The sequence below is a fragment of the Myxine glutinosa genome, chromosome 3, assembly GCF_964187855.1.
Source record: "Myxine glutinosa chromosome 3, kmMyxGlut1.1, whole genome shotgun sequence".
Taxonomy (NCBI): Eukaryota; Metazoa; Chordata; class Myxini; order Myxiniformes; family Myxinidae; genus Myxine; species Myxine glutinosa.
The window spans coordinates 197,099,942-197,126,190 of NC_136263.1; the positions used below are offsets into that span (position 1 = coordinate 197,099,942).

Sequence of the window (26,249 nt, forward strand, 5' to 3'; positions counted from 1 at the left end):
TTTAGTAGACTGACATGCTGAACAGACCTGTGAAGTTTCTCCTCGATTGGATCAAAAATGAGGGAGGAGCTACGTTTTAAAGGTTCATGCTTTAAACCGTCATAACTCTGAAACCATGTGTCGGATGACGTCGCCCTCGCTGACTTTTTTGTTCGTCATGGGTATGCGATTCTGTGTGCAAAGATTGGCCTCGATCTGTTCAGCCGTTGCAGAGAAAAATGGATTTTCGTGTTTTCACGAAAAACAAGATGGCGGCCGAACCACGTGACCTGCGACGTCATAATTACCATTAAAATATTCTACAGACCGAGTGCCTCCTATGGTGAAAATTTTATCTCAATCGGCCCTATTATTGCAGAGAAAATGTTTTTTAAAGGAAATTAAAACTGAAAATGGCAAAAGCACTGGGAGATGTGGCCTGGCAGGACAAAATGGTGTGTTTGCTCCTCTTTCAACAATAAAGACTTTAGCTTCGCGACCGTACATCCAATCATCTTGAAATTTTGCACACTTGTTCCACCCGATGAGAGCTACATTGTTTTAAAAATTCAAGTCGATCCATGCAGTGGTTCAAGAGTTACAAGCTTTTAAAAATTTAACTTCCATTATTTATTGCGGCCAAACCATGTGACTTAAAAAAACGTCTCAAGTAACGATTAAACATCCCCCCATGAGGAACACTTGTTTAAAGTTTCCACTCGATACCTCCACAAATTATGGAGGCGATTCCATTTCTAGTTTGAGATTTGAAAACGTCATAACTCTGAAACCACGTGTCGGATGACGTCGTACTCGCTGACTTTTTTGTTTGTCATGGGTATCCGAATACGCATGCCAAGTTTGGGCTCGATCCGTTCAGCCGTTGCGGAGAAAAAGGGTTTTTTGTGTTTTTTCACGGAAAACAAGATGGCGGCCGAACCATGTGACGTATGACTTCGAAAATTTTCGCATTCTGAGTTTTTTTTAACTAAGCATCTGGGGGAAAAATCTCTTTTTCGGGGGAGAAAAACTGTGTTTGACGAATTCTAACCTCTTAACGTTAGCATTTTTGATATACTCAATACACATGTTTTTTGTTCCCATTGCAGAGTTCTTTAGAATGAGCCATTCCTCAAATTTTTCCATTGAGCCGTTTCGGAGATACAGAGGGGCAAAGTTGAAGGTGTTTTACAAGATGGCGCCCATACCACGTGACCTATGACGTCATCATTAGCATTATAAAATTCTACGAGCCTAGCCGATCATTTGATGAAAATTTCCTGTCAATCCGACCAGCGGTTGCTGAGAAACTTAATTATGAAGTTTTCGGAGGTGCAAAATAGGGTGGAAGAATAATAATAATAATAATAAGAAAAACTCCAGCAGTAATAATAGGTTACTCTCCATTTCATGGAGAGTAAACCTAATAATCATAAAAAAATTAAATTATTAATCAATTTGGTCAGAGAACACATAAACTACCACTATTTCATCAGAATCTGTAACTTTAAAAAAAAATTTTTTTTGGTCATTAATCAAATAATTAAATAATTAATCGATTAATTGATTAATTAATAAATCAAAAATATCCTTTGCAGCCAAATCACCTGGTCATTGGCATGTCCAAATATCAGCTTCCTAACTCAAAAGGTGCCTGAGTTAATGGTCAGAAGAGAAAGGAAATTTGATTAATTAAATAAGTACTTAATTAATCGCTAATAATTAAATAACTCCTCAATTTATTGATTAATCAAAAAAAAAAATACTGTTTTTGCCAAAGGACGTGCTCACTATTATGCCGAAATTTCAGCTTCCTAGCTCAAAGGATGGCTGAGATATCGCCCGGACAAACAAACAAGAAAGAAAACAAACAAGAAAACAAACAAGAAAACAAACAAACAAACAACCAGAGTGAAAACTGAGTACTCTCTTTCAGCGTGCGTCACTGCCGAGCCCCCTTCGGTGCCCGGCAATGACGATTTGCAATGCCTGGAGATGGCATAGGAAAGGAGCGGTGTACAACAAGTACACATACATTCAAAGTACACCGCCCCCTTGCCAAATAATTAAATATCCTGCAGCGCGGCATTGCCTGGGCGCCTTTGGCGCCCGGCAATACCGCAGTGCAGGTCATAGGGATGCATTGGAAGGGAGAGGTGTACACTAATTGATTGATTAATTGTATAATTAAAATCAATAAAAGATTATCACAAAATATTTTCTTAATCAATTGGCTAATACCATAACAAAACCACTCGTGCTTCATCCGAAGATGTATCTTTTAGAAATTTAATCAAATAAGTCATTAATAAAAAATTAAATAATTAATTGATTAATCAATAAGTAATTCATCGATTAATCAATAAATAATGAATCGATTAAATGATTAATCAATTAATCAAAAATATCCTTGATAGCCACATCACTTGGTCATTGTCATGTCCAAATATTAGCTTCCCAGCTCAAAAGGTGCCTGAGATATTGGCCAAATGAGAAAGAAAATAAATAAATGATTAATAATGAAAATAAATAAATAACAATCATAAAAAAATTAAATTATTAATCAATTCGGTCAGAGAACACAAACCACCAGCATTTCATCAGAATCTGTAACTTAAAAAAAAAAAATTTTTTTTTCATTAATCAAATAATTAAATAATTAATCGATTCATTGATTAATTAATAAATCAAAAATAGCCTTTGCAGCCAAATCACCTGGTCGTTGGCATGTCCAAATATCAGCTTCCTAACTCAAAAGGTGCCTGAGTTAATGGTCAGAAGAGAAAGGAAATTTGATTAATGAAATAAGTACTTAATTAATCGCAAATAATTAAATAACTCATCAATTAATTGATTCATCAAAAAATAAAAAATACCGTTTTTGACAAAGGACGTGCTCACTATTGTGCCGAAATTTCAGCTTCCTAGCTCAAAGGATGGCTGAGATATCGCCCAGACAAACAAACAAGAAAACAAGAAAACAAACAAACAAACAACCAGAGTGAAAAGTGAGTACTCTCTTTCAGCGTGCGTCACTGCCGAGCCCCCTTCGGTGCCCAGCAATGACGATTTGCAATGCCTGGAGATGGCATAGGAAAGGAGGGGTGTACAACAAGAAAGAAAACAAACAACCAGAGTGAAAACTGAGTACTCTCTTTCAGCGTGCGTCACTGCCGAGCCCCCTTCGGTGCCCGGCAATGACGATTTGCAATGCCTGGAGGTGGCATAGGAAAGGAGCGGTGTACAACAAGAAAACAAACAACCAGAGTGAAAACTGAGTACTCCCTTTCAGCGCGCGTCACTGCCGAGCCCCCTTCGGTGCCCAGCAATGACTATTTGCAATGCCTGGAGATGGCATAGGAAAGGAGCGGTGCACAAAAAACAAGAAAACAAGTACACATACATTCAAAGTACACCGCCCCCATGCCAAATAATTAAATATGCTCCAGCGCGGCATTGCCGGGGCGCCTCGGGCGCCCGGCAATACCGCAGTGCAGCTCATTGAGGCTGCATTGGGAGGGAGAGGTGAACACTAATTGATTGATTAATTGTATAATTAAAATCAATAAAAGATTATCACAAAATATTTTCATAATCAATTGGCTAATCACATAACTAAACCACTAGTGCTTCATCCGAAGATGTATCTTTTAGAAATGTAATTAAATAAGTCATTTATAAAAAATTAAATAATTAATTGATTACTCAATAAATAATTAATCGATTAATCAATAAATAATTAATAGATGAAATGATTAATCAATAAATCAAAAATATCCTTGATAGCCACATCACTTGGTCACTCCTGTCCAAATATTAGCTTCCCAGCTCAAAAGGTGCCTGAGATATTGGCCAAATGAGAAAGAAAATAAATAAATGATTAATAATGAAAATAAATAAATAATAATCATAAAAAAATTAAATTATTAATCAATTTGGTCAGAGAACACATAAACTTCCACTATTTCATCAGAATCTGTAACTTTAAAAAAGAATTTTTTTTTGTCATTAATCCAATAATTAAATAATTAATCGATTAATTTATTAATTAATAAATCAAAAATATCCTTTGCAGCCAAATCACCTGGTCATTGGCATGTCCAAATATCAGCTTCCTAACTCAAAAGGTGCCTGAGTTAATGGTCAGAAGAGAAAGGAAATTTGATTAATTAAATAAGTACTTAATTAATCGCTAATAATTAAATAACTCCTCAATTTATTGATTAATCAAAAAAAGAAAAATACCGTTTACCCAAGCTTTTAGAACGCTTTTACCCAAGGAACTCGCAGCGAAAATGGGCCTGAGGACAATCAGGATCCCCTCCAGGATACTTGAAGAGGTCAAAAGCTCCTTGCCTCCCGATTGTCTGGAATATCTAGAGGATCCCAAAGAGGGCGATGGATCTGGACAGATGTCCATCGGTAACTCCATGGATTTTAAAATCCGACCACGATGTTGCGAGCTCTCAGCCAATACCTGCAAACAATATGAGTAAGACCCCTGGCACAGTGGAAATGTCGTTCTGTGGGCTATCAAGGAAAAATATATACCTGCTCATGATCCACTCGCTCCATTATATAGCTCTTGCAACCCGACTGGATACTCCCTGGCGTGAGATTCTTCCACTTCCTTTGACTGTTAATCCACGTTGGGATTCACTCTATCTCTACCCAACGCCAAGAATGATGGCAGACTTAAGTTGGAGGTTGCTACATGGTGCACTGAGCTCTGGATCTATGATGCGGCACTTCACTAACTTCTCAGAGGATTGCTGCTTTTGTGGTGAAAGGGAAACTATATTTCACATATACCTTCAATGCCACCGTCTTGAACCAGTGTTCTTACTGATGAAAAATCTTCTCTTGCGCTTCTGGCTTCACTTCTCTCCAACACTTTTTATCATCGGGCACCCGGTAAAGAAACTAAGCAAGTCACGAGATCTCCTTGTTAACTTTATTTTAGCCTGTGGGAAAATGGCAATATATAAAACCAGGAAGGCAAAAATTGAGAAAGATGTGGTGGAACACAGTTCTGTATGTCTGAAGGGCTTAATACGATCACGCATTATTTCGGAGTACAAGGCGGCAGAATATAGTAACACTGTTCAAAAGTTTAAGGAAACCTGGACTATAAATGATGCACTTTGTACGGTCTCCCCACAAGATACTTTGCTCTTATTTGTAGAAATGTGTTATTTGGCATTCTTTTTTTTGGTGTTCTTTGGCGTTCTTTTTTTGGTGTTCTTTGGCGTTCTTTTACCTTCCCCTTATCTGTCTTGGTGGTGCTTTCTCTTCAAAATGCTCTACCTTGTCTACTGAAGTTCAAACCATGGACTTGCAGAGATGAGGAATTGAGCAACATTAAACTGGGAACATATGTTTGCCTGAGCTTGCATGAGCTCTGAACGCAAATCTCTGTAACCTTTCCAACAAAAGCACTACTACTACTACCACTACTACCACTACTATTTTTATTTTTATTTTTTTTGTATACAAGATCGAGGCTCGTGAAAGAGCTAACATTAATCACACAAAAAGACAAACCGACACACAAAACACAAAAAACAAGGGGAGCGGTAGACAAGATGGGGAGAGAGGGGGAAGGACACAAAAGAGAGGGGGACTATTACTACTATTACTACTGCTATTACTACTATTACTACTACTACTATTACTACTACTACTACGACTACTACTACTATTACTACTGCTACTACTATTATTACTACTACTACTACTACTACTACTACTATTACTACTACTACTACTACGACTACTACTACGACTACTACTACTATTACTACTACTATTACTACTGCTACTACTATTACTACTACTACTACTACTACTATTACTACTACTATTACTACTACTATTACTGCTACTACTACCACTACTGCTACTACTACCACTACTGCTACTACTACCACTACTACTACTATTACTACTGCTACTACTATTACTACTGCTACTACTATTACTACTGCTACTACTATTACTACTACTACTACTATTACTATTACTATTACTACTACTACTACTACTACTACTACTACTACTACTACCACTACCACTACTATTGCTACCACTACTATTACTACTACTACTACTATTACTACTATTACTACTACTACGTTAACGGCCTCAATTATTCCCAGCTTCTTGTGGGGTCAAAGCCTGGTGTTGGCTTAACGGTCAAGGTGGCTGGCTACAGATCTTTGGGTCTTCAGTTCGAGCCCCTGTCCTGCCGTTGAATTAACAACAGGTGGGTGGACTCAGCCTGTCATCCTTCCGAGGTCAGCAAACGGAGTACCAGCTTACTGGGAAGAATGAGCCATTCAAATATCCTATGTCGTAGTGGTGACCCTTCCAGGATTGTGTCCAATAGCCTATGAAATTGCTTTGGCAGCCATATGCATCTGAAGATGAAAAAGGAGTGGTCTTCTTTTTGTGCGGTCAGCCGTGGAACGTTTTTGGAAACAGTCCGAACTGGATCTTTGATATCCACACTGTAAATGCATAGGGGACAGCCGGATTTATGTTTGGAGTTTGCACACCTTTTATGCCCTCTTCCGGCATTGCACCAGAGCAGCAGTTTTATTCGGATGTGACGCCACTGGCGACAAGATCCACGACCACACAGCTCAGAGGCAAGTACACCACCGAATGAGCTATCCTGCCATCCCTGGTGGTCCAGTTCCAGTGCTTAAATTTGTCTTCCTTTTGGTACCCGGAATGAATCCACCCTCACCTTAACAAAACACCGGAACACTGATGGAAAGATTGTTCTGTTGAAAGGGTGATGAATCTGTCTTGCAAAGAAGTTTCATAATATTTACTGAACTTGATACATTCAAGCACAATGAAAGGAGTTTGAACTTCAACATTTTTTGTGGCATAATTACCATTGAGTGAAATACTTATCCCTCCCTCCATTCCCCATCTCCCACCCATTTACAGATGTCCACAGCATGGATGCCCACTCTACCAAGCGACACAAACGGAAGCTCCAAGCCCCAGACTTCAGCCTATCGCAGGACCAAAGCGAATGCTCTGTACTGTCTGATGCGGAAACTCCGGACGACCTGGATTTTGACGTGGCTGACTTGGACACACCAGACGAGGCAGAATCCATTGATTATGCACATCGCACCGAGCTCGAGTGGGAGAGTAAGTCCATCACCTGCCATGGGGAAATGCCCTTCACACACAGCAATGCTACCACATGCTTCCATGCCCATGTGAGGGCACTACTGGAAGTGCTGCGTCCTATCAATCCCTACAGAGAGCGCAGTCCTCACCTATCAACATGGCACACCAAAGTTGTGATGGATGCGGCGGTGGTAAACAGCATGTGTGAGTGGCGCAACTTGGGGAAAATGTTGTACAAGGACTATGCCCAGACACGATTCAAAGACGGGTCCAAGGCCATCACTGACACCATCCATCGTAACAAGCTATCCATCTTTCAGAAGCCTCCAGATAAACCCAAGCGAGAGAATCAGACACTGAAACAGAATGCAGCATTGGTGGCTCAGTTGTTTCTCTCCATCCAATCAAGGCCTGAGGCAGACCTGGGAGAGTTTTTCCAGTTCGAAAACCAAAAGGAACCCCCGTCTTTGGCCAATAATGCTGGAAACCTGCGCATTGGCACAAAATCAGACCTGCTGAAATGCCTTCCACAAACAATGAGCGACAAACCAGCTGGAGTGACAGTCAGGATATATGATGGTCCTGCCATTGTTCATACTAGGGCATGCCCGTACTATATCTATATCTAAAATTATATCCCCCCCTCTATTTACATGAAATGGTTTGGTGCATGAAATGTTTTGGTCCATTCGCAACGCCAAAGCGAACGGCGAACGGCTTGCGAGTACAGTGACAATCCCCCCGGGGTTTTTATTAGTTTTAAAACATAGTTTAACGCCAACATAGCGCCAACATAGTTTGCAAACGTGAAATAAATGAATACGCTCTCAAATGTGCCATCCGAGGCAGAGTGTGTCCGCCACGTTCGGCACACGCGATAGTTCGCTGCTCTCTGATTGGTTGAATCGTTTTTTGGACATAGCTCGGTAAGTAATTGTCCGATTAATATGAAACCTTGAAAAGGCACATCCTCGGGTCCCCAGCAATATACCTGGCAAGTTAAAAGTATATCGGACCCGTGGTTGTCGAGAAACAGCGGTCACAGACAAACAAACGTACAAACGTACAAACAAACAGAGATTACTGGAATTATAGATAGATTGTTCAACCAGAGCAAACAGTGCAGACCATCGGGGATTACATGGACAAACTTCTAATCCCATATGCCAAAAATGAAGCATCTGGCTCTGTTCAGCGCATGGACTGGATATGGGATGTCGACCCGGATACAACGCTCAAAGGACAGGCACATCTCAATCGGGGAGATGGAGTGGGAAAGAAAGTAACTTCCAGTATGCCCATCAACGCAAAAGAGTGGAACTCCATGCTCAAGAATGAGGATACCAAGAAGGAGCTCTACACATTCATGTCACGGCGGCTGAGTGAGGAGGACTACGGCCCTGGTGTGACCCTCTTCACCACAATAGCTGACAAGGTCATTACCAAGCCACCATGCGATGCCGAGGACCTAGCAGCCCTGACACCTAGCAATCACCAAGAAGCAGATACCAGGATGCTCCTCCATCTCAAGCATGCCTCAGACAATGGACATCGGAAAGCACTGATAAGGACCGTGGACACTGATGTTGTTGTTCTCGCAACTTCGATATTCAAGGACCTCACTCTCTCAGAACTTTGGATATCTTTCGGAACGAAAAAGAATCATCATTACATCCCAATCCATGAGTTGAGTGTAAAGTTGGGCCCGGACAAAAGTATCGCATTGCCACTGTTCCATGCTCTTACAGGATGCGACACGACCAGTCAGTTCTTCGGTATCGGGAAGAAAACTGCCTGGAAAGTCTGGAATGGCTTCCCAGAGCTAACGACGACACTCTTGGCTATCAAAAATGACCCCAGTGCCTTTACAGTGGAATGTGAGCACATGGTCGTCCTAGAGAAGTTTGTGGTGCGGCTATATCGTGAATCAAGTGCAGCAGTTCATGTCAATGAGGCTCGCCAGGAACTCTTCAGCAAGGGAACGAGAGCCCTAGATTCCATCCCACCAACCCAGGCAGCGCCCTTCGAGCATACCCGACAATCTGTACTGCAGGCTGCCTTCATCTGGGGGCAGGTGCTTGAGCGACAGCAGAACATCCCAGCCTACACAGACTGGGGCTGGATGCTCTCTGTGAGGGATCATCCGATTCCTTTCTGGACATCCCTGTCAGATGTCGGCAAGGCCTGCTTCATTTTAATTCGGTGTGGGTGTAAGAAAGCATGCACAGGAAACTGCAAGTGTAGCAAGGCAAACCTCCACTGTACGTCACTGTGCTTCTGCCAGGGTTCGTGCTGTAATAATGACTCTTGAAGACTTATTTCTGACACCATGGAAATTAATATTAACTATATGTAGTGAACAGGATCATTCCTACCACAAGATCCATTGATATAACTGCCATATACACATGACGAAAATGTAATTTTTTGTTGCGAAACTAATCAATGTTCAAGTTATTAGTCATTGTTTAAACATGTTACGAGTCGTTTATAGATTAACTATAACCATGCAATGCTGCATATGCTCATTGTAAGAAATTATTGCATTTTAATTAGTTGGTTGAGAAATAAACGATAAGTTTTTGTACATCAGAGTGAAATATTAAATTTAGAGGGCACAGTGGTACGTGTTCTCCACCACCCCCTCCAGAAATAAAATCAATTTTAACACCTGTTTAGGCGAAAAATCATTGTGCTTCCCTGATTTTTAGGCTATCCCCCTACCATTCTCTCTATTTTATAACATCTGGGATCCACCCTTGGAGTGCCAGAGTGCAAGTGTATATTTATAAATAAACATCATGGAGTTAGGAATTTGTTTCGTTTCTTGCAAAATATTGCAATAAAAAGCGCACGGTATGGGGAATTATCTGATGAGAAGCCAAAGTAACCTGGACCATAACTTTTGCAGCTAATTATGTCTAAACCTATTTTAAATGATCATACATGTTGTTGAAGACCTTGAAATTGACAAGAACATCAAAATTGGTCATCTAGTTTCTCCGATATGCTTATTTTCTCTCGGTGGGGTCAAAATGACCTATAACCTTGAAAAATGACATGACCTTGACCATTAATCATCGAAATAAACTCAGAAATGGATTCCTCACACTCAAAAACCATTAAAAAACATTTTTGTAGTTCAAAAGTTAGATTTTCACTGATTTGCGGGAGGCGTCCATTTTGAATTTGATCAAAATGGCCGCCAGAGTGGTTGGTTCACTTGGTTCCACCCAGGATACCTTTCTATGCACCATGACCTAACTTCATGCCAAATTTGGCACTTTCTCCCGGATTTGCACAATTCCAGTGAATATGTGAGCTCGAGAAGGCCCATGTGCTGGAACAAAAACTAGCTAATGAGTGTTCCAGACAGAAGAGATACAGGGACAGAAAACGACATGCTCAGCTGGCGCTACGAGAACAGCCGTTGCAACAAGCTTTACCATCAACACCACCAGTAGCAAAAAGCCCGAAGGCGTATTCTGCCAAACACTCCCTCCATCGACCCAGTAACAAGGTGAGATCTGTCCTCCCCAAAAGTCCTGGAAAAAAACACGCCGTTTTGAGGAAACTCGCCAACGAATTTCGCGTGGCTATGAAATGGCCGGAAAAGAAGTCGCGAACCACACGGTTTGCCACAGAAACAGCGAGTCTCGTTGGAGACTTCTACCAAAGAGACGACATCAGCAGGATGGCACCTGGCAAGCGGGATATAGTCACTGTGAGAGACATCCATGGAAAGACAAAGCTGCAAAAGCGTCATATGGTAATGAACATTAAGGAGACATATGCGACCTTCAAGGAGGAGAACACTCAAGTAAAAATTGGCCTCAGCAAGTTTGCTGAATTGCGTCCGCCAAATGTTCTCAAATGTTCTCAGTTCCTCAAGGAGGAGAACACTCAAGTAAAAATTGGCCTCAGCAAGTTTGCTAAATTGCGTCCACCAAATGTTCTCAGTTCACAGACACCAGCCAATGTATGTCAATGTACGTATCATCAGAACTTCATCATGGCCATTGACGCTCTCCACGTGTATATTCCAAACATCCCATTATACACAAAAGATTTCTCGAAGTCCTGTTTGGTATCACCTGAAGACGAGAATTGTTGGTTTGGCACCTGTGCGCATGATGGCTGTGGATTCGGTAATGTGTACCCACTGCCAGATGACCTCCACTTCAAGGACGGACGAGCAAAGTGGATGAAATGGCAGGAAACCAATGGACGTATCATTAAAATCGAGGAGAATGGTACAATTGAAGAATTGTATAATTATGTACATTCGATCGCTCCCAAGTTTCTGAGGCATTGTTTCATCAAGAGAATGCAATCGAAGAGCTATGAAGCCGACAAGACCGAAGCATCCCAGCCTGACTCTCGAATGGCAGTTCTGCAGAAGGACTTCGCAGAGAATTACACTTGCCTCGCCCAAGATTCAAAAAAAAAAGCAGGAAGGACAGTGGTGTACAGAGGCAGAACATGGTTTTGGTCACACAGCTTTTCCTCTCACTGCAGTCCCGCCCTGATGCTGACATGGCAGACTTCTTTAGGTTCGAAAATCAGAAAGAACCACCAAGCCTGGCTGACCGAGGGTCACTGCGATTTGGGACGAAGTCTGATATTCTGCAATGCATCAATGCACCGACTGGCCGTGCAGCTGCTGCAAAACAAGCAACAGTCGTGGTTTTGGATATGGCAGCAGTGATTCACATGGTGCGCCCAACAACAGCAAAGACATTCAGTGAATATGTGTCACTCCACATTGTACCATTTCTGGAGGCCCAAATGAAGAGCTGAGCCCAACGCATCAACGCTGTATGGGATAATTACCCAGAGGAAAATAATCTCAAAGGGCTCACCCAGCAACGTCGTGGGAATGGCCCACGGACAAGAGTTGGCGATGGCAGCACCCCAATCCCAAAGCGTGAATGGAACAGTGTTTTCCTAAAAAATGAGAACAAAAGGGAGCTGTTCTCATTCATCAGCACACAGATCTCCAAGACTGACATGGGTGGAAAGCTCCTCCTGAGTACCCACTTCAAAACCGTGCTCTCCAACCGACATTGTGACCTTACTACACTTCAGCCAAGCAACCATACCGAGGCTGACACCAAGATCCTCCTGCATCTGGCACATGCTGCAGAGCAGGGCCATATAACAGCCTATGTTCGCACAGTGGACAGTGATGTCATGGTTTTGGCAGTCAGGTTTTTTGAGACCTCTGGCCTATCAGAGCTCTGGGTGGGCTTCGGAACTGGAAAAAAGTACCGTGACATTCCAGTCCATACTATCTGCTCCAATCTCGGTCCGTCTAAGTCCTTGGCACTACCCCTCTTCCACAGCCTAACTGGCTGTGACACGACTTCACAGATTCTTGGATGTGGTAAGAAGACTGCTTGGGCGGCCTGGACCAGCTTACCTGACCTCACCGACACACAAGTGGCTCTTACACAGGACCCTGACCTCTTCACACTCGAGTCCATACACATGCAGCAGATTGAAAGGTTTGTCATACTAATGTACAGCAAGGGTTGTGGTGCAGCCAGTGTCAACGAAGCAAGGCATCATCTCTTCACCACTGGAAGCAGATCACTGGAAAACATCCCACCTACCCAAGCCGCGCTGTTCCAGCATGTGAAACGAGCTCTACTACAGGCGAGTTTCTACTGGAATCAGGCCACCACAGTCCAACAGGAAATTCCTGACTTCAGTGACTGGGGCTGGCAAAGGATGGCAGCAATAACTGGCAACCATTATGGACCACACTCAGCGATGCTTCAATGGCATGCGCCATTCTCCTACACTGTGGTTGCAAAAAGGCCTGCACAGGAAGGTGTAAATGCAACCGTGCTGGTGTCCGATGTACGGTCCTCTGCCAATGCGAAGGAGGGTGCATTAACAATGATGGAGGCGATTCATAGAGAATACGCCAGAGACACATAGGAAGCAATATCAATCACTGACAATCATTGTTACAATGTACATATGTTGCTAAACTTTACATTTTTTTGTATTTTCAACATTTGAAGGCATATTAGTCATGCAGTGCTGCATACTTGTAGTTACTTTATTTTGTCTGCAGATGTTATTTCTGAAGTACTTAAATAAAATTGTTCCTGAATAATGTTTGTGTTGTATTAGTGAAAACTGCTGTTTTTTACCTTGGAGCCTAAAATGGGGTGGCAAAATATCACCTCGAACCATCGAAATAACTTTAGAATAGGATTCTCCTATTCCGTAAATCACATAAAAGTGGTATTATTTGTGATTCTAACTCATTTCGTTTTTTACCTATTAATGAATATGATGACCTCTGCTTAATTTCTGGTTCATGGGATCTCTATAATGCATGACCCTAGCATGTAATATTATCTTGAAACATCACATCAAGGTCAGGGTTAGATTACCCTCCCCGGAGGCAGATAAAATGAGGTACTGCTTGTAAATCTTGACAAACGACTATTTTGACTCAAAAATGACCTTTAAGATGACCTTGAGGGTTGAACTTGACCTCATCAAAATAACATCAGAATTGGATTCCTCGACCTTGAAAACCCCAGAAAAGTGGTATCATACATGGTTCTAACCCTTTTGGTTATTTAACTGTTTTCCTCTAATCCGGGTGACAGCCATGTATTTCGCCAATCTGGCGGCCTGGGGGGGGGGGGGGGGGGGCGCCCGTCTTGGCGCCCGTCAAAAATCGAAAGAGTATGGCATGGGCAACATCTGCGCCAAATTTGATGCTTTTGGAAGAATTTGAACCAAAATATCCCTAAGGGCCCTGACTATATGGAACTATCAAAAGATTGTATGCAGTCTTGTTTTTTTTTTAAAGAGAACCATATAGAAAACAATTCAGGGATAGGTACCTATTCACCCTCTCTTATGCCCTCTTCCCTCTTCTCAACAACCCTCTTCTAGTGAAACTGCCAAAAGCAAAACTCTGCTCACCTTCACTTTCATCTTCTATATATAAAAGAAAGTTTGTTTGTTTGTTTGTACGCACTAATCTCCTGAACGATGAAAGATAGGAGGAAACCTCTGAAACAAAAAATGTTGGGACGGGCCCCCAGAAGGTTATAGGCGAGGCGGCGAGGCCAGTCGAGGCCGCCTCGGCCGGGCTGGACCCATTGCACAATTAAAAGCTGAGCTGAATTATAGTAGTCAATCCTCTACGGCTGCAAGTAAAAGCTGAATTATAGTAGTAAATTAACGAAATGCGGCCGCGGACGGATAGTCAAACTCGGCTGCTTCGCAAGGCCGCGTTTTATTCCTTTTTTAGTACAGAAGATTAAATTCATTCAAAAAGAACCCAGGCAATGCCGGGTGCATTCAGCTAGTTACCAATACGATGCTGATTATATATGCATCTGATTAAAAATTTAATAATAATAGAAAATAGGCCCTCACCTGGATAGATAGCTCACCAATGGAGGCTCATCATATGCATCTGATTAAAAATGTAATAATAAAAAATAGGCCCACTCACCTGGATAGATAGCTCACCAAGATCAAGAGCACCAGTCACTCAATACCCCCGACTCTCCTCCCCGCCCCCCCCCCCCCCTCCAACCCAGATTTTTTTTTTTTCCCTGTGAACAAACTTTGGTACATCACAGGCGAAGGATGTGGTCAAGTTTTATTGGAATTGTGTGTGTGGTTTCTGATAAAGCAACTATTTTGGGGGGCAACCCCCATGTTGACACCTTTCAGGGCCCTATTTTTTTGTTATGCCATGAACAAACTGTTACATCATGGGTGATGGAGGTCATGGTCAAGTTTCATCGAAATAGTGTGTAGTTTCAGAGAAGAAAGCAAATACCTATTTTGGGGGAGGACAGAGGATTCAAACCTGGAAACACTGCAGTTTTTTTTTTAATGCAGTGAACAAATTTAAGTTCCAACATACCAAATATCATTTTAGCCAACTTTGGTCACAATCCCATCAGCAGTTTCAGAGAAGTTGCAAGTGATTACTGACGGACAACGCACCATCCCATAAGTTCCCCGGAACTATCTTCCAGGTAAGCTAAAAATGAGAATCACAAAATTGTTGAACTTTAATGAAAAAACAAATTGATTTGATATTACAGTCGGACACCGAGATTCGCTGGGGATGTGTTCCTGGAAAATGTCACGAATGTTGAATCCACGAATGTGGGGGCATTGCTTCAATGGAAAAAGGTGAGGTGGCCGATCCGATCCAAAAAACGCCATCAAAGGGAAGCGGAGGGCAAAGGCTTACAAGGAGCTGGTGCAGCGGCTCCTTCTAGAGCAGCGGTTCTTAACCTGTGGGGCGCGCCCCACCCCCCCAAGGGGGGCGTGAGCAATTTTCAGAGGGGGCGCGGGATGGCAGTATAAACGTCTAAATAACCCCAAACGGAAATTATAATCCCCTACTGAAAAAAATTAATTAACCGAAAAGATAGCGCCTTATATAATTCCTAGTTTGTTTCAGTCTCAACTAACACTTCTTTTTTTCTTCCGACAGATTATTAACTGGAATCGAAGTCAATGGCAATGAGTGCGAAAAAGAGGAAATACCAAGACGAGTTGTCGCGATCCCGGCTGTGAAATGGTTCCCAGCACGGAATACGGACGTTAATGTCCGGGCTTCAAGTAGTCCACGGAGTGGACAGAGAGAACTCAATAAACACAATTGTGTTTTAATCGGCCTTCTAGGGGTAAGGCACGATGCTTTATTGGCTCGATCACAAAAACCATAAATGGTAACAGAATGGAATACACTGCACAAAGCCTGCAGGAACTGTCGGCCCCAGAAGCTCCAAACAGGATGCAGGCAAGATCACTCGCGGTTCCAATCGACGATCTCCGGGACTCGGAGGGTAACAGAGTGGAATACACCGCACAAGGCCTGCAGGAACTGTCGGCCCCAGAAGCTCCAAACAGGACGCAGGCAAGATCACTCGCGGTTCCAATCGACGATCTCCGGGACTCGGAGGGTAACAGAGTGGAATACACCGCACAAGGCCTGCAGGAACTGTCGGCCCCAGAAGCTCCAAACAGGACGCAGGCAAGATCACTCGCGGTTCCAATCGACGATCCGGGAATCACTCGTTCTCTTCCGGAGTTACTCACTCGTAAAATACAGAACGGTAAACGATCAGCCCAACGCGGCTGTCGTGAAGATTCAGGGAAATCCCTTTATCTATTTCCCACTCGGGCCTTCGAGTCGCGTCCGTTGCATAAGATGGCGACCGCGCTCTCTGGACTCTCCACCAATCACGTGCCGAATCGCCTCCCGATCGCGTGAGGCTCCAAGGAGGCCACGTCACGCGGTGGGCGGGGCACCAAATCTGGGTGAGAACAGGTGGTTTCACCGGTGGTTTCTCACAGTCCTCCCCCCCTAAGTAAAAACCCCGTCGAATAGACGGCGTTTTTAAAACCAGTATTTGTAGTAGGTGCAAATCACATGGCAAGATGATGGCGGTAATCGCTAACAGGCAATTAACGCAATTAACAATTATTAACACTTATTAACAACAATAACGCAACAACGCAACAATACAACGCAACGCAATAGCGCAACAATAACGCAATTATTAACGCACAGGCAATTAACAGGCATTAACAGGGTAACAATGAACCAGTTTGGTTTTTTTTTTTTTTTCACACAAATTTTAACACCATACACCACATTAATATCTACCCTACAAGAGTTACACTTCACACAAAGCACAATAGAGAGGCAAGGGGGCCAAACTCAAGTTGGGGGAAGCGTTGACAGGAAGGAAACGGGCCGAGACCTAGAGCGGCGGGTACTCCTCCGGTGTCGAGAACAACAGTCATATGCGTAATGACCCCTTTCACCGCACTGGTAACATCGATCGTTCGGGTCGAAAGGCCTGCGGACCAAAGGGCGTCTGAAACGAGGCCGCCGCGACATGCCATTCGACATCTCGACGCACACACGCGATCCGCAAATTAACCTTCCATCAAGGGCTCTGACCGAATCTTCAGCATCTCGTGGCTCTTCAAACTCAACAACTGCAAATCCAGGTGGGTTTCGAGCAACCCATACGTTGCGGAGTGGTCCGTAATGTTCGAAGACCCTCCCTAGCTCGGCTTTCGCTGCTCCATTGCCCAGGTTTCCCACATATACCTTAGCATTAGCGTTCCTGCTGAATCGCGACATGGCGGGAGCGGTCCCTGAGGAGCACGGCACCTGAGGGTGGCTTGACGGGAGGCTCGGGTGGACTTCAGCTGACGCAACGTCACCGTCGGGAACTGGAGTCGAGGCGCTAGGCTCCTCGGGCCAGAGTGAAGATATGTCTGACTCCGCCACTCTCTCCGCCTGTTTACTCTGGGATCTAGTGACCCCCCCACAGGTCAGAGTCAATGACTCCTCCCTGGCCATGGCATCATTGCCAATCAGCAAGGAGACCCCGGGTATCGGGTAGTAGGGTACCACCACACAGGTCACTGGACCCTTAAAAATGTCACTCCGGACCTCGAGGAGGGCAAGGGGATACCGGCCAAGAACCCGGTCAATGCCCCGAAGGAGGGTATACTCGCCGGTATAACGCATCTGAGAGGCCGGAACTACCCCCGCCCGGAGAACACACCGTGTCGCCCCAGTATCCCGAAGGTATTGGGCCTCAAACTTCAGCATCGAATCAGGGCCACCCACTAAGGCTGTCCCTGAATAATCCTGGTACAGTGGATGAATGGAATTAGCCTCGGTGGCAGTGACCTCGGTCACCGATGCCACCGTCGTGTGCGAGGGCCCGGCGGATGAGCTCCACTGATCTCCCTCCGACTTAACAGGAGGGTTGCCTCGGTAGGCCGGACTAGCGGGATTAGAGAAGCAGCGGTTTTCACCGTGCCCCACGCGTTTGCAGAAATCGCACCAGGGCCCTGCCCTGGTCTGCGGCTCGCGACCGCCACCAGTGGAGGGCATCGGAGAACCCCTCCCCTCGATCCAGCCGCCGGGCAGACGGGGGGCGGTCTTGATCGCAGACTCCTCCGTCTTACGACGCGACTGCGTGACTTGCAGCATTTTGCACGCCAAAACATGTTTATCAATAAGGTTGACGCAGTCTGCCAAGGAAACAGTGTCTTTGTCGACAAGAAACAATGCTAAGTCAGGCGGAAGCTGTTGATCGATACGGTAACGCACCAAGAGTTCCGCAACCGCTTGAGGTAACTCAACCTTGCTCCCCTTGAACCATCTCTGCAGCTGTTCCAACAAGGCCCGCGAATGTTCCTCATAGGTTTGACTGGACTCACGAGTCCAGCTGAAAAAATTTCTCCTATAAATACATGCGGACACCGCATAGGCGTTCAAAATCTCGGCCTTCAATGCCCTGTATTTGTTTGCGTCCTCGGTTGCCATCCTCGCATATACCTCCCTCGCCTTCTCAGATAGATGGCTCACAAGATGGCCGACCCACAAGCTCTCATCAATGCCACCGGCAGCCAACAACTTCTCCGCCATCTCCAGATACGCTTCTGGCTTCGTGTCTCCCGTCCAGTCCGGCAAACGAACATGAACAGTTTCCGGGACTCTTGCAGCAGACCCCTCTGCCCGCAGTCGTTCAGTCAACATTCGCCACTCATGCTCTCTGACGCGTTCAGCTTCTGCTGCCGCATGCTCTCTCTCTGCTGCCGCATGCTCTCCCTCTGCTGCCGCACGCTCTCCCTCTGCTGCTGCACGCTCTCTCTCTGCTGCTGCCGCACGCTCTCTCTCTGCTGCCGCACGCTCTGCCTCTGCCCTGTCACTCTCCCTGTTATACATGTCGAGTTGTTGAACCGGAGTCAGCCCGGTCCAGAAGGTCGAACGCATGCATTTAGTCATGATGGGATCGCTTCCTAACATATCGGGTTTAGTGACCGGGTCAAGGCTGATTGCGTCGCTCACATCGCCACCCACGTGACTGTCAACATGATCAGGTTGAACTCTCACTTCTCTGGTCGACATAGCTTGGCTACGAGTTATCATAAGACAAGGCCCAAAACACAACGCTCAAACACACGCTCTGTTGGGGAAATACGACACGAACTACACAATATCACCACCGCACATCAAATTGCCAATGAGAAAAATACCACGTACAAATACTCACGTTTTTTTTTTTTTGTCGGTTGTTTGGAGGGATCCGAGGCTCACTTATTCTGCAGTGAAGCACCACCCAAGACAGCGTCCTACGGCGAGAAAGTTCCTCCAAGACGGCGTCCGCTGGTGAGAAGATGCAGAGAAGATGCAGATGCCGAATTCCCGTCTCAATTCGAATGTCTCTCACTTGAAAGATCCTAGGACGAGCAACCCCATTTGTCGCGATCCCGGCTGTGAAATGGTTCCCAGCACGGAATACGGACGTTAATGTCCGGGCTTCAAGTAGTCCACGGAGTGGACAGAGAGAACTCAATAAACACAATTGTGTTTTAATCGGCCTTCTAGGGGTAAGGCACGATGCTTTATTGGCTCGATCACAAAAACCATAAATGGTAACAGAATGGAATACACTGCACAAAGCCTGCAGGAACTGTCGGCCCCAGAAGCTCCAAATAGGATGCAGGCAAGATCACTCGCGGTTCCAATCGACGATCTCCGGGACTCGGAGGGTAACAGAGTGGAATACACCGCACAAGGCCTGCAGGAACTGTCGGCCCCAGAAGCTCCAAACAGGACGCAGGCAAGATCACTCGCGGTTCCAATCGACGATCCGGGAATCACTCGTTCTCTTCCGGAGTTACTCACTCGTAAAATACAGAACGGTAAACGATCAGCCCAACGCGGCTGTCGTGAAGATTCAGGGAAATCCCTTTATCTATTTCCCACTCGGGCCTTCGAGTCGCGTCCGTTGCATAAGATGGCGACCGCGCTCTCTGGACTCTCCACCAATCACGTGCCGAATCGCCTCCCGATCGCGTGAGGCTCCAAGGAGGCCACGTCACGCGGTGGGCGGGGCACCAAATCTGGGTGAGAACAGGTGGTTTCACCGGTGGTTTCTCACAGTATTTGTCGCGATCCCGGCTGTGAAATGGTTCCCAGCACGGAATACGGACGTTAATGTCCGGGCTTCAAGTAGTCCACGGAGTGGACAGAGAGAACTCAATAAACACAATTGTGTTTTAATCGGCCTTCTAGGGGTAAGGCACGATGCTTTATTGGCTCGATCACAAAAACCATAAATGGTAACAGAATGGAATACACTGCACAAAGCCTGCAGGAACTGTCGGCCCCAGAAGCTCCAAACAGGACGCAGGCAAGATCACTCGCGGTTCCAATCGACGATCTCCGGGACTCGGAGGGTAACAGAGTGGAATACACCGCACAAGGCCTGCAGGAACGGTCGGCCCCAGAAGCTCCAAACAGGACGCAGGCAATATCTGACTCACGGTTCCAATCCACGAGATCCGGGAATCACTCGTTCTCTTCCGGAGTTACTCACTCGTAAAATACAGAACGGTAAACGATCAGCCCAACGCGGCTGTCGTGAAGATTAAGGGAAATCCCTTTATCTATTTCCCACTCGGAGCCTTCGAGAGTCGCGTCCGTTGCATAAGATGGCGACCGCGCTCTCTCGACTCTCCACCAATCACGTGCCGAATCGCCTCCCGATCGCGTGAGGCTCCAAGGAGGCCACGTCACGCGGTGGGCGGGGCACCAAATCTGGGTGAGAACAGGTGGTTTCACCGGTGGTTTCTCACAGTTTCGCGATCCCGCCTGTGAAATGTTTCCCAGCACGGAATACGGACGTTAATGTCCGGGCTTCAAGTAGTCCACGGAGTGGACAGAGAGAACTCAATAAACACCGTGGTGTTTTAATCGGCCTTCTAGGGGTAAGGCACGATGCTTTATTGGCTCGATCACAAAAACCATAAATGGTAACAGAATGGAATACACTGCACAAAGCCTGCAGGAACTGTCGGCCCCAGAAGCTCCAAACAGGACGCAGGTAAGATCACTCGCGGCTCCAATCGACGATCTCCGGGACTCGGAGGGTAACAGGATGGAATTCACCGCACAAGGCCGGCAGGAACGGTCGGCCAGCAGCTCCAACACGAAGCAGGCAATCACTCGCGGTTCCAATCTACGAGATCCGGGAATCACTCGTTCTCTTCCGGAGTTACTCGCTCGTAAAATACCGAACTGTAATCGACCAGCCCAACTCGGCTGTCGTGAGGATTCAAGGGAAGCCCTTTTTAGATTTCCCACTCGGAGCCTTTCGAGTCGCGTCCGTTGCATAAGATGGCGACCGCGCTCCCTGGACTCTCCACCAATCACGTGCCGAAATCGCCTCCCGATCCTGTGAGAAACCACCGGTGAAACCACCTGTTCTCACCCAGATTTGGTGCCCCGCCCACCGCGTGACGTGGCCTCCTTGGAGCCTCACGCGATCGGGAGGCGATTCGGCACGTGATTGGTGGAGAGTCGAGAGAGCGCGGTCGCCATCTTATGCAACGGACGCGACTCTCGAAGGCTCCGAGTGGGAAATAGATAAAGGGATTTCCCTTAATCTTCACGACAGCCGCGTTGGGCTGATCGTTTACCGTTCTGTATTTTACGAGTGAGTAACTCCGGAAGAGAACGAGTGATTCCCGGATAAAGCATCGTGCCTTACCCCTAGAAGGCCGATTAAAACACAACGGGGTTTATTGAGTTCTCTCTGTCCACTCCGTGGACTACTTGAAGCCCGGACATTAACGTCCGTATTCCGTGCTGGGAACCATTTCACAGCCGGGATCACGACAAATGGGGGCTCGTCCGGGATCTTTCAAGTGAGAGACATTCGAATTGAGATGGGAATTCGGCATCTGCATCTTCTCTGCATCTTCTCACCAGCGGACGCCGTCTTGGAGGAACTTTCTCGCCGTAGGACGCTGTCTTGGGTGGTGCTTCACTGCAGTATAAGTGAGCCTCGGATCCCTCCAAACAACCGACAAAAAAAAAAAAAACGTGAGTATTTGTACGTGGTATTTTTCTCATTGGCAATTTGATGTGCGGGTGATATTGTGTAGTTCGTGTCGTATTTCCCCAACAGAGCGTTGTGTTTGAGCGTTGTGTTTTGTGCCTGGTCTTATGATAACTCGTAGCCAAGCTATGTCGACCAGAGAAGTGAGAGTTCAACCTGATCATGTTGACAGTCACGTGGGTGGCGATGTGAGCGACGCAAGCAGCCTTGACCCGGTCACTCAACCCGAGATGTTAGGAAGCGATTCCATCATGACTAAATGCATGCGTTCGCCCTTCTGGACCGGGCTGACTCCGGTTCAACAACTTGACATGTATAACAGGGAGAATGACAGGGCAGAGGCAGAGCGTGCGGCAGCAGAGAGAGAGCGTGAGAGAGAGAGAGAGCGTGCGGCAGCAGCAGAGGCAGAGCGTGCTGCGGCAGCAGAGGGAGAGCGTGCAGCAGCAGAGAGAGCGCATGCGGCAGCAGAGACAGCAGCAGAGAGAGAGCGTGAGAGAGAGAGAGAGCGTGCGGCAGCAGCAGAAGCTGAACGCGTCAGAGAGCATGAGTTGCGAATGTTGACTGAACGACCGCGGGCAGAGGGGTCTGCTGCAAGAGTCCCGGAAACTGTTCATGTTCGTTTGCCGGACTGGACGGGAGACACGAAGCCAGAAGCGTATCTGGAGATGGCGGAGAAGTTGTTGGCTGCCGGTGGCATTGATGAGAGCTTGTGGGTCGGCCATCTTGTGAGCCATCTATCTGAGAGGGCGAGGGAGGTATATGCGAGGATGGCAACCGAGGACGCAAACAAATACAGGGCATTGAAGGCCGAGATTTTGAACGCCTATGCGGTGTCCGCATGTATTTATAGGAGAAATTTTTTCAGCTGGACTCGTGAGTCCAGTCAAACCTATGAGGAACATTCGCGGGCCTTGTTGGAACAGCTGCAGAGATGGTTCAAGGGGAGCAAGGTTAAGTTAACACTTATTAACAACAATAACGCAACAACGCAACAATACAACGCAACGCAATAGCGCAACAATAACGCAATTATTAACGCACAGGCAATTAACAGGCATTAACAGGTTAACAATGAACCAGTTTGGTTTTTTTTTTTTTTTCACACACACATTTTAACACCATACACCACATTAATATCTACCCTACAAGAGTTACACTTCACACAAAGCACAATAGAGAGGCAAGGGGGCCAAACTCAAGTTGGGGGAAGCGTTGACAGGAAGGAAACGGGCCGAGACCTAGAGCGGCGGGTACTCCTCCGGTGTCGAGAACAACAGTCATATGCGCAATGACCCCTTTCACCGCACTGGTAACATCGATCGTTCGGGTCGAAAGGCCTGCGGACCAAAGGGCGTCTGAAACGAGGCCGCCGCGACATGCCATTCGACATCTCGACGCACACACGCGATCCGCAAATTAACCTTCCATCAAGGGCTCTGACCGAATCTTCAGCATCTCGTGGCTCTTCAAACTCAACAACTGCAAATCCAGGTGGGTTTCGAGCAACCCATACGTTGCGGAGTGGTCCGTAATGTTCGAAGACCCTCCCTAGCTCGGCTTTCGCTGCTCCATTGCCCAGGTTTCCCACATATACCTTAGCATTAGCGTTCCTGCTGAATCGCGACATGGCGGGAGCGGTCCCTGAGGAGCACGGCACCTGAGGGTGGCTTGACGGGAGGCTCGGGTGGACTTCAGCTGACGCAACGTCACCGTCGGGAACTGGAGTCGAGGCGCTAGGCTCCTCGGGCCAGAGTGAAGATATGTCTGACTCCGCCACTCTCTCCGCCTGTTTACTCTGGGATCTACTGACCCCCCCACAGGTCAGAGTCAATGACTCCTCCCTGGCCATGGCATCATTGCCAATCAGCAAGGAGACCCCGGGTATCGGGTAGTAGGGTACCACCACACAGGTCACTGGACCCTTAAAAATGTCACTCCGGACCTCGAGGAGGGCAAGGGGATACCGGCCAAGAACCCGGTCAATGCCCCGAAGGAGGGTATACTCGCCGGTATAACGCATCTGAGAGGCCGGAACTACCCCCGCCCGGAGAACACACCGTGTCGCCCCAGTATCCCGAAGGTATTGGGCCTCAAACTTCAGCATCGAATCAGGGCCACCCACTAAGGCTGTCCCTGAATAATCCTGGTACAGTGGATGAATGGAATTAGCCTCGGTGGCAGTGACCTCGGTCACCGATGCCACCGTCGTGTGCGAGGGCCCGGCGGATGAGCTCCACTGATCTCCCTCCGACTTAACAGGAGGGTTGCCTCGGTAGGCCGGACTAGCGGGATTAGAGAAGCAGCGGTTTTCACCGTGCCCCACGCGTTTGCAGAAATCGCACCAGGGCCCTGCCCTGGTCTGCGGCTCGCGACCGCCACCAGTGGAGGGCATCGGAGAACCCCTCCCCTCGATCCAGCCGCCGGGCAGACGGGGGGCGGTCTTGATCGCAGACTCCTCCGTCTTACGACGCGACTGCGTGACTTGCAGCATTTTGCACGCCAAAACATGTTTATCAATAAGGTTGACGCAGTCTGCCAAGGAAACAGTGTCTTTGTCGACAAGAAACAATGCTAAGTCAGGCGGAAGCTGTTGATCGATACGGTAACGCACCAGGAGTTCCGCAACCGCTTGAGGTAACTCAACCTTGCTCCCCTTGAACCATCTCTGCAGCTGTTCCAACAAGGCCCGCGAATGTTCCTCTGGTGGAGGGTCAGAGAGCGCGGTCGCCATCTTATGCAACGGACGCGACTCGAAGGCCCCGAGTGGGAAATAGATAAAGGGATTTCCCTGAATCTTCACGACAGCCGCGTTGGGCTGATCGTTTACCGTTCTGTATTTTACGAGTGAGTAACTCCGGAAGAGAACGAGTGATTCCCGGATCTCGTGGATTGGAACCGTGAGTCAGATATTGCCTGCGTCGTGTTGGAGCTTCTGGGGCCGACAGTTCCTGCAGGCCTTGTGCGGTGTATTCCACTCTGTTACCCTCCGAGTCCCGGAGATCGTCGATTGGAACCGCGAGTGATCTTGCCTGCGTCCTGTTTGGAGCTTCGGGGGCCAACAGTTCCTGCAGGCTTTGTGCAGTGTATTACATTCGGTTACCATTTATGGTTTTTGTGATCGAGCCAATAAAGCATCGTGCCTTACCCCTAGAAGGCCGATTAAAACACAATTGTGTTTATTGAGTTCTCTCTGTCCACTCCGTGGACTACTTGAAGCCCGGACATTAACGTCCGTATTCCGTGCTGGGAACCATTTTTGTTTCAGTCTCAACTAACACTTCTTTTTTTCTTCCGACAGATTATTAACTGGAATCGAAGTCAATGGCAATGAGTGCGAAAAAGAGGAAATACCAAGACGAGTACATCAAGTTCAGATTTGTGGCACTTCAAAAGGGGCAGAGGTTCCTCAGTGCGTTATATGTTACAAGACTCTGAGCAATGATGCCATGCGGCCAACACGTTTGGAACGCCACTTGAGGACAACCCATCCTGAACTAGCAGACAAATCACAGGCATTCTTTGTGGCGAAAAGGGAAGCCTTGACGCGAGCTAAGTTGGACAGCAGTGGGACATTTCGGCAACAGACGTCAAAGATCATTGAGGCGTCCTACGAGATTGCCCTGCTAGTAGCAAAGAACAAGAAGAGCCATACAATCGGAGAGACTCTCATTAAACCGAGTCTACTGCGAGCGGCAGAGCTCATCCTGGGGAAGGATAGTGCGAACAAACTCTCGGCTATCTCCCTGTCGAACGATACCATCAAGGGACGGATCGATGAAATGTCTCATGACATCAAAGAACAAGTGACTGACCAGATAAGGGCCTCGCCTGTCTTTGCCATCCAATGCGACGACACGACAGACGTGGCTCAGTGTTCTCAGCTGCTCATGTATGCTCGTTTCATATTAGGTGACAGCGTGAAGGAGGAAATGCTATTTTGTCATCCCCTGGAAACTTGCACGACAGCAGCGGATGTCTTTGAAGTGGTATCGAAGTTCTTCGAAGAAAATCAACTTTCATGGGACGCGTTGGTAGGTGTTTGCACAGACGGAGCTCCGGCCATGCTTGGCTCGCGTTCGGGTTTCATTACGAAGGTGAAACAAAAGTGTCCCTCTGCTATTGGTACACTGCGTTATCCATCGTGAGTCCTTAGCATCTAAGACCCTGCCCGCTGAA

At 46.7% G+C, this 26,249-nt stretch overlaps 1 protein-coding gene and 1 long non-coding RNA gene across 2 annotated transcripts in view; both read left to right on the forward strand.

Annotated features, from left to right (window-relative positions):
* LOC137424091 (uncharacterized) overlaps positions 1-7,841 on the forward strand; it is a 29,129-nt gene extending 21,288 nt beyond the window's left edge. The window contains exon 4 of the mRNA XM_078774970.1: positions 6,940-7,841. Within this exon, the coding sequence (XP_078631096.1) occupies positions 6,940-7,760 (821 nt within the window). The 3' untranslated portion in view covers positions 7,761-7,841. The remainder of the gene's footprint in view (positions 1-6,939) is intronic.
* LOC144891398 (uncharacterized) overlaps positions 1-26,249 on the forward strand; it is a 68,552-nt gene that overhangs the window by 17,691 nt on the left and 24,612 nt on the right. The gene's annotated exons all lie outside the window — the stretch shown is intronic.